This window comes from Sinocyclocheilus anshuiensis, unplaced genomic scaffold (genome assembly GCF_001515605.1).
Source record: "Sinocyclocheilus anshuiensis isolate Anshui unplaced genomic scaffold, SAMN03320099.WGS_v1.1 scaffold453, whole genome shotgun sequence".
NCBI classification, from domain to species: domain Eukaryota; kingdom Metazoa; phylum Chordata; class Actinopteri; order Cypriniformes; family Cyprinidae; genus Sinocyclocheilus; species Sinocyclocheilus anshuiensis.
The window spans coordinates 1,107,826-1,117,772 of record NW_015537979.1 but is presented as its reverse complement, the minus strand read 5'-3'; the positions used below and the strand labels follow the sequence as shown (position 1 = coordinate 1,117,772).

Below are 9,947 nucleotides of genomic sequence, written 5' to 3'. Positions count from 1 at the left end.
TAGGGAGGGCTTTATTGTACCAATAAGGTGGCATCCATTTAATAATTAAAATTAAAATTATAATTTACACTCGATACGTTATTATTGCATACTGTTTTATAATGTACTACAATACTGAAGTGCAGATAATTGCCACTATTTGCAACAAGTAGTATACTTGATAGTAGAAATCCTACTATTTTAAAATAGTGTAACTAGGTATTTGCACTTAGTGTAAATAGTATATTGCTAAAAATACTGCTATTTTCACTTAGTGTAAATAGAATCCATTGCTAATACGAGATTTGAAAAGGGAGGAAAAAAAAGTTCGGCAAAAGACGGGATCGAACCCGGGTCGATCGCGTCAAAAAGCCAAGGACACGCGCTTATCCATCTGCACCACTGGAGCTGATGAGTCACATACACTTTTAACTAAATGTAAATAGATACCCCGTATTTTTTATTCCATAGTAAGGGCAATTCAGACAATACATTTAAACTGAGCTACTTTAATACCATCTCCGAACTTTCTACCACGACTCTGCTGTTCTTCGGCTGGTTCTTCCCTGTATACGTTGATTGACAGATGTCTCTTCCAGTCAGCGGTGAGTAATCCTAAACCAATGGCGCTGTCTCAAACTATACCTACCTCTTCCGGTTTGTCTGATTTGTCGTTGTGTTTTCTGACTTGTTAATTTGTTTTCGGATTTGTCGTTGTGTTTTCTGACTTGTTATTTTGTTTTCGAATTTGTCATTGTGTTTTCTGACTTGTTATAATGTTTTATGAATTGTTGTTGTGTTTTCTGAATTGTGATTTGTTTAGCACTTCTCGGCCACCGTATGTAATAGTCCAATTGCTGCTGCATTTCAAAAGTGAAATCGCCCATTTTTGCTTGATCATCTTCTGATATTGTGATTGGCGCATAAGAACTTTACTCACACAGAGGGAGTGGCTGATTGGCTGGATGGGAGGGAAATGGGCGGGTTCTCTCCCTCTTCATGACCCAGTTTTGGTGAGTTGGGTGCAGAAGAGTCTGGAGTGGCGATCTCTTCAATATCAGAGTACATGGAGCCATCTTTAGCGCCCTTCTTAATGCTGAACGCCTTGCCAAAAGAACTTCGTAACTACAGAGAAACCGAGAGAAAGACAGAACTTAAAATACACTGAAGTACTTCACAAATACAAGTGGAAATGTTTATTCTGATTTTGTATTAATTTAAAGTTTATTAATTTACACTACTGTTCTAAAGTTCAAATGTAAAATACGTCTTATTTGATAAAAAATATAGTAAAAACAGTAATATTCTGAAATATTATTACAATTTAAAATAACTGCTCTATTTTAATATATTTTCAAATGTTATTTATTCCTGTGATGCAAAGCTGAATTACTTCAGTCTTCAGTGTCACATGATCCTTCAGAAATCACTTTAATATGCTGATTTGATGCTCAAGAAACATTTCTTATCAATATTAAAAATAGAACATTCAAAAAACAGCATTTATTGTAAATGGAAATCTTTTGTAAAATTATTCATGTCTATACTGTCACTTTTGATCAATTTATTGCATCTTTGCGGAATAAAAGTATTAATTTCTATCAAAAAAAGTTACTGACTCCAAATAGCAGTAGTGCATATTCATATTAAACTATTTTTGCAGATTGAAACTATTATTGAGAAAAACTGTTAAAAAGTTTTGGGGAAAAAAAAAAAATAATAAAATAAAAAATAAAAATATATATATACATATATTATTTTTTTTTGTTTTGTTTTATTTATACAAATTATATAATATATATATATATATATATATATATATATATAAATTTAAACTTTAAACTGGACACAAGTGCCACTGTGCTCTTTAATTCAAGGATTTTACATTCTGCAAATCTCCCTACTTTATCAAGTGTCAAATTCAAGTACTTTGTATGGAGATACTTCAAGCACAAAGGGACAGAAAGAACAGCACAAGAGAAAAGGACAGATGATTTTTTAACAAGGGCACTTGAAACACTCGGGTGGATTGTTGGTGTGGATAGTTATACGTGATGCATTCATTCCTATAAAAGAGCTTACAGCCACAAAAAAATAAAACAGGTAAAATACCAAAGAACTGTAACAGATTATTTCAACATGCAAAGTGATCTGTCTCTACGTGCCAGAGTTATTGTGAGTGTTCAGCTGCAGCTTCATTCTTGTTTGTTTTCTTCTTCTTCCGTCATAGCCATATGAGACATTCACAGTGTTTCCACATGTTTACAGTATTAGTAAAATAGCATTCTAGAGGGAATTCACCAAGAAAAAATGGAGCCCACTGATTGTTACTTACACCACTTTATAAATTGTTGAAATGCCTGATGCGCTAAAGTAATTAATGCAATTCATGTCATGGCACATTTGCATAATCTTGTGGGTCCCCATCAGTTCTTAGGAGCTGGTTACAGGTGTGAAAAAAGGGTTTTGCACTAAAAATACCATGTGTTAACTAAAGGTCGACCAATATGGATTTTGAATGGCCGATTTGTATATATTGCAGAGTAGGTTGGCCAAAGTCCGATATAGCCCTATATCATTTTAAATATGGTAATGATATTGCATTTAAATATTGTAAAAATTACATGCATAACTTTTTTTTTTCAAAGAAATGTATATATGTTTTACATAACATTTACTAAAATCTGAAATAATTAAAATATATTTTAATTTGATAAATCTGTCAAATTAAATTTATAGTTTATAGCATCCTCTGTAGACTTATAGTATTTCATAAAGAAGAAAAAAAAACACAAAGCAAACTCTGTAACCAATGGTGCATTCAGTAATCTGGTAAGTCATATTTTCTCAAATAAAGACCGAATAAAGGCAATTTCACACACAATACACAGTGAATACGGCATGAATATGCTGTCAAAATAAAAGTCCTGCTCTCAATACTTATTGACCAAACAGAAAAAGAAACATAATGGCTGATGCCATTATGGTGATATATCGGTGCTCTCTGCTTAGTGAATTCACCCCTTAACATTTGTAACACATAACATTTTACACATATGAAAGTATAAGCAACAGTGACTGTCAGAGGAGCTGCGCCGATGAAAACTTGAGGACACGGAGATTTGCAGAGTGGTTAGAAACAACACATGATGACATGAGAGGATAAACTTACCTCATAGACCTTAGAGATTTACAAAAGAAGAAGAATAGGTGAAAACCATGGTTATGCACTAGCAGATAATACCAGTCACTATAATTCCATCTTAGGCTCTTTTTTCCGCTTACCCAGTTCTTTTTCTTCTTCTTCTTGGCGTCGTCTTTCAGGCTGCCCACACTGGAGTGGCTGGTAATGCTGTTCAGACTAGAGATGCTCTCGGATGAGTTCTGCCTCCTGATTCGCAACTCTGAAAGAAGGAATAAAGAACATTTGTCTGGTAATATTCATTGTATATTGAGCTAAAACTCCATTTGAGGTGCATGTTCGCGGTCTTCACCTTTGGGGGCCACATCTGGGTTATTGAGTGCCACATGGATGACGGCCTGCGCCTCCATGTTCTTGGTCTTAAGGTTGTCGATTGTTTCTCTAAGGTCCAGTAATTCACTGTCCTACAGAGACAAAAAACCCCAGATGTGTTTAGTCTGTGCTCATCCATTTAAAGCATAAACACTGAAACAGCATTCCCCAAAGCGCTGCTACTGACGGTTTTCCAAACAAATGTAGGTTCACTTCTGCTTTGCGCAATGATTTACTGCCTGCACTTGACCAATGGCATTTACGACAGACGAAGCCACAGGGACGTCTACAAAAGCTCCTCCAGCTGTGCATCACTGGTACCTCAACATCATTTGCTTTCTCTGAATCACTCAAACAATCTGTAGGGTCACAGTCACTGGAATGAAACAGTGAATCCGGGTCACTGCCTCTAGACCGGCTGCCTCTTTTACAGAGGGCAATGTGGCATGAAAGTCAGCGTTTCATTTCTAAAACCTCCTGCGTTAATTTAGCCAAAGGCAAATCATGAAGTTGAAAATTTGGAGTATGGCACAGATAGCCCAGTGACCCTTTGTGAGTAAATGAAAAGCCAGCAACCCCCAACATCCATTCAGCCCTAATTTGACCCATATTTGCTCTTTCGCTCTCAGTGACTCTGTGAGGTTACACATATTGATCTAAATTTGGGCGGTAAAAGGACAGATGAGGTTTGGGTAGTATGCTTCATACACATGGACCAATCTAAAGAAATTAGAAATACCAAAAAATGGTTTGATTTCTGTTTTTAAACTATGATAAAAAAAAAAAAAAACATTTTTACTCAGAAATGACTACATTTCAAAAATAATTACAAAGAAATGTCAAGTAACATGAAATTAAACATGACATTTTGAAGTAGAAAGACAGAAGGAACTATTTTCTTGTAAAACATACTCCAATGACCTTTTGTGTTATTTACAACTTCAAAAAGGTTTGGTTTTGTTGCTCTAGTGTGCTTGCATGAAGTCAGTGGTAGAGAACCTGTATTGCTTTGGCAGATCAAGTATCCTACTCCATCATGATATGAAATGCTAATGCTGTAACTGTTACCAATAAGCCATAAATGGTGGAACTGAGATGATTACAGGAGTTTTGGCTTGTTTTAGGGATCGCTTGATCGTACCTTCTGCTCAGCGCCGAAGGAGAGGTTCTGGAGTCGAGAGGTCATGAGGGTCAGACTCTGCTCAAACGCTGCCACCAGGTTGGCCTGGAAAAAAAAAAGAATCCATTTATTCGCATTACATGTGACCATGATATAATCAAGATAATATTAAATAATAATTGGAATGTTAAAGAAAAATACACACGGCCGTTCAAATGTTTGGGGTGTGTTCGATTTTTTTATGTTTTTGAAAGTCTCTTATGCTCACTAGGGCTGCATTCATTTGATCGAAGTAAAAATGTGATATTGTGAAATATTGAAATATTTTGAAATGTAATTGTGATGCAAAGCTGAATTTCAGTCTTCAGTGTCACATGATCCTTCAGAAATCATGATTATTATCAATGTTGAGGTTTGCTGCTTAATTATCTTTGTGGAAACTGATTTTTTTTTTCAGGACTCTTTCATGAATAGAATAACCTTTGAAACAGTGGTTTACATACAAAATAGAATAGAAGTGTCATATGTGTTTGACAGTGTACACTTACATTAGCAGACAGCTGTGAGGTCAGATTGGCCACCTTCTCCTGTGAAGACTCCAGCTCCCTCCTCAGCTTACGGATTTGCTGTGAAGAACCGCACAAAGTTATTAACCAACAAAGAATTCATGACATAAAGCTGCATCAAATCGAAAGGAACAGTTCACCCGAAAATGTGAATTCTGTCATCATTACTCTTCCTCATGGTGTTCCAAACCTGAATTTGTTTGTTGCGAATAAGAGAAGGACATGTTAGGCTGCTCTTTTCCATACAATGATCGCAAATGTCAACTGAGGACCTTCAAGCTCCAGAAAAACGACAAAACAGCACAGTAAAAATATCATAAAAGCCCACCATAGTCCATGTAACACTATTTTTCAAGTCCTCTAAAGTAATATGATAGCTTTATACGAGAAACGGTCATTAATTGACTGAAAATGTTCTCTAATAAAGCTCTCTAAAGTTCATATGGGCTACTTTTATATTGTCATTTTTGAGCTTGCCATTGAATTTCACTGAATGATTAAAGCAGAACAGAGCAGAAAAAACTCATTCTGCTGAATGTCTGCTTTTGTGTTCCATGGAAGAAAACAAATCATACAGGATTGTCTGCAGGAGTAAATGATGACAATTTTCATTTTTGGTGAACTATTCCTCTAAACGATCACGTTATTTACTTTGACATAAATCTGAAATGTTTCTCCTAAATTACAGTATTACAGTCAGACTGAACTGCTGAAGCTCCAGGAACTGAAGCTCACTGCAGCTGCTGGAAAGCTGTGACAGATGATATTTAACACTCCCAATAGCAACTGTATCTGTTTATATTTTCTCTATTTGGAACAGGCTGATAAACTCTATATATGCAACTGAAGACAACAGAAAGACAAATGGTGAGTATGTTCACATACTATGATGCACGGCAGACCAGAACGACACACACGATGAGTAAAATCAGACTCACTTCAAGCCTTCAGGCTTGGAATGCAAAACTTCAAGTACATCTCTTAGAGATTTTTGGAAGTAACTCGGTGAGACACCTTCGTTTTGCATCCATAGATCAAGTAGACAGACTCATGAAACAACGAAAGCCTATTCCCACCAGGATATGAAACAACAGCACCGCAACCACGATATACTAAATCTAGACAACGCAATGTGCCAAGTCTAAAAAAATCATACTGCAGTGATACTTTTTTTTTTCATTTGAAAGGATTATTATTATTATTATTTTTTAATTGTTTGGATACTGTTTTTTATACTTTTTTTTATAAATGAATTTAAACTCAGCAATTCAATAAAATTATATACTTATATTTTCTTAATTGTTTGGATGCTAAAGATTTTTTTTAATTAATATAAATGATAGATATCTAGGTTTCATATAAAATGACAAACTTGTCCATTTACTATTTTAAACCGGCAATTAAACCGATTTTTTATTCTGAACCAAGGTAATTTTCTTAATTGTTTGGATGTTGTTTTATTCATATAAATGAAAGATAGCCAAGTTCCATATAAAATGACAAATGTGGCAATTTATTGCTATTTAAAATTTTAATTCACCAATTAAATAAAATGATATTTTTTATTCTGAAGCAAGGTCATTTTCTTAATTGTTTATGTTGAATAAAATGTTTGGTCTTCATTTAGATATCAAAGCATTTCTCATAAAAAAGCCTTGTCAAGAGTACAAATATTTGAATTACTAAATTATTTTGAATTATATCATATTTTATTTCTTATTCTATTTTTATTATTTGGTGTTTGTTTTATCCCATCTGATGTGAATAGGCCTTCACATTATAGTTACGAAACACAGAAAATGGAGGAAATTATAAATAACAACATGTAACACGTGGTTAGCTACTCGTTTCCTTAAGTCATGATTGAATGAAACATCAACTTGACAAAAACACAGCAGAGGAATCTCATAACAGCCTTATGGACAGCTAATGGCAGTTAACGGCTTTGAATCAATGTGTTAGTTCATCAGCTCCTAACATTAGCTGACTTGAGCTGTTATAATCTCTGAGAACATGTATGACAAAAACAGGTTATTAATATGACTGTAATTAACTCCTGAATGACAGAGAGGGAAAATCAGAGAGAGAGAAAGACACTCACCTCACCCTGTATTCTCTCCTCCGCCTGAGAGAAGCACGGAAGAAAAGAACGACAGATAGATAGTAAGATGCTAAAGAAATGGAAGTTCATAGTGATGAAAAACAGAAATACAACTGATAAAGATCTAAGACAGGGCTGCATGATTTGGTCAAATTATTTTGACAAATATTGTGCTTTTGAATGGCAACATAATAAAGATTTAAAGCACTCACAGTGCTTTGATGTCAAAGCTAAATAAATAAATAAACATAAGTGTGTTCACACTTGTTCTCTTTAAAGGAACTAAATTGAGACCACTTTCAGCTGACTTGAAAATCTGTGAAAAAAAAAAAAAATTATATTAGGATGTGTTCACACTTGGCATGTTTGGTTCGATTAAAACGAACTCTGGTGCGACTGCTCTGTTAGTGCGGTTCATTTGAGTAAGTATGAACGCTGCCATCCGAACCCTGGTGCGCACCAAACAAGCGGACCGAGACCGCTGAAAAGATGGGTCTCGGTCCGCTTCCAAATGAACTCTGGTGAAGTTCGTATCAAATATGAACGCAACACGGACCAAATACTTCTAAACGAACCAAAAACAGGAAGTAATGACAAGATGCGACATGATTTGATGACTCTGTTAAACCAAAACAAAATGAGCAGAGGGCAAACGTGGAGCAATGATGAGGTAAAGTGCCTTTTATGAGCTCCTTGTGAGTTTGCAGGTGAAGAAAATAAAATATGTACACGCAAGAATGAGAGCGCTTAGTCCAGCAGATGACATTAGGTGTGTTCAACTTAAAACGGTTAATGGATGCTTTGATATCATACACCCGCAGCGCTGCTTTAAGTCTAACGCACCTTTTGTTTGGGGTGTTCGGTGAGTTCCGTCACGATATATACGTCATTCAAGCCGACCAATCAGGTTGTGAACGTATCACTATGTCTTTAGGTTCGGTGTCTTTAGGTTCGCTGTCAAAAATGCCAATGTGAACGCTAAGCGGACCAGGACCAAATGCATCATTTCCCTTTCTGGTTCAGACCAAATGAACCAAACGAACTGAACTACAAGTGTGAACACACCCTTAGATTGATTTTAAAATAGACTTGATTTTAATTTAATTAATTTTGCAGCCCTAGATAGCAATGACATTAAATGTGTTTTTAATAAATCATTGCTAAATTGTTTCACTATTTACATGCCATATGGGTTAAACAGCTGTGTATGTACTTATGAGTGAATCAGAGAATGAAATACATATTTGACACATTTTTATTTTTAAATATCGTTGTTTATACTGTGGGGTGGGAATCTGTTTTTTTGTACAAAAACAGGTCTGTTCTTTATCCAGGCTATAGCTCACATCAGCACCCAGTCATGTGCAGCAGTTCAAGTAACAGCTCCATTTTCAGTAAGGAAAGCAGAGAGCGCTTCTTCAACTCTCTTTGCTGTGAGGCTCCAATAAATCAGCAGGAGCAGACAGGCAGTTTCACTCGTGACAGTCTAGCGCTGTACGGCATGTGTGTGAAGCTCTGGAGGGAAGAAAAGTGCTGGGATACTTACTGAGGAGTAGCTGGAGGAGGCATTAGACGCCAGTGAGAGCACTGAGCCATGAACTGCAGGTGGAAAAAGAGAGAAATACACAAAAGTGTGAGTTTAAAAGCATTAAAATACCTAAATCCTACATTGCAGCAAATTCAGTTTATTTATCGTACATATCCTGCGTTGTGTTTTACCATTTGTTGAGTCACATTTAGTTTACAGAGCTATGTTTTAGCACAAAAATAGTTAGAGTCATTTTTGCAGACAGTTTGATTCAAAGGCGACGATAGTAATATTTTGTCCATTGTGGGATTCTTGCAACCTTTGCCAGTCCAGATATTTCATCTGTACACCTCATGTAGACTGTAACATATGAACCCAGAGTCTCACCGTCATCGCAGGCTTCTCTGTCTCTGAAGGAGCCGGATCGGATCATGCTCTTGGGTCGCTCGGCGAGTGATAGGGTGCTGCCCAGAGGAGAGCCCTGATACAGCTCAAAACTGGCCTCGTGAGTGGGGATGCTGTTGGATCTGGTCATTCTTGGCGTTCCTGAGGTGGGGCTGGGTGCTACTGCACATAACAGACAGCAGAGGGAGACAGAGGTTATATATGATATAAAGCACAGTAACATTAGATAAAGGTGCCCTGCATACTGCCTGTAAAATCAATTAATGTAAATGCAATTTTATAAAAACTTTTTTTTTTTTCAGAATTTATTGTTATAAACAAAAAATAGCCATTTATTCTGTTTCTGAAATATATTTCAAATTATGATAGTTGAATGTTCTAAATGTTAATCAATGCTGTCTTTAAAATATATATTCTTTAGAATATTTTTTTGGTCAAAGAGAGTGTAAATAACTGCAAGAAATGTTTAAAGAAACCATATTTTTACAGCGATCAAAATAATAATACTTTATCTGTGTATGAGTGTATGTGTTTGTGTAATATATGTTAATTATACATGTAATTTTTATTTCAAAAAAATTTCAAGTATATTATTAAAAAATTATTATTTTTTAATTCTCAATTCTTTTCAACTCAAAAGTATGCATATTTTATATTTCTAAAAAACCCTTTTACTTATAAAATATTTACAAGTATTTACAATAAAATACAAGTATTTTATAAAAAATAATTTT

General features: G+C 35.3%; 1 protein-coding gene across 1 annotated transcript in view; it reads right to left on the bottom strand.

Annotated features, from left to right (window-relative positions):
* The window catches only part of nav1a (neuron navigator 1a), a 178,710-nt gene that overhangs the window by 13,498 nt on the left and 155,265 nt on the right, over nt 1-9,947 (bottom strand). The window contains exons 13-20 of the mRNA XM_016466664.1: nt 9,196-9,375; nt 8,827-8,879; nt 7,281-7,304; nt 5,162-5,239; nt 4,635-4,718; nt 3,474-3,585; nt 3,265-3,383; nt 920-1,104 (exon numbers count right to left, since the gene is read on the bottom strand). Coding sequence (XP_016322150.1) covers nt 920-1,104; nt 3,265-3,383; nt 3,474-3,585; nt 4,635-4,718; nt 5,162-5,239; nt 7,281-7,304; nt 8,827-8,879; nt 9,196-9,375 — 835 coding nt within the window. The remainder of the gene's footprint in view (nt 1-919; nt 1,105-3,264; nt 3,384-3,473; nt 3,586-4,634; nt 4,719-5,161; nt 5,240-7,280; nt 7,305-8,826; nt 8,880-9,195; nt 9,376-9,947) is intronic.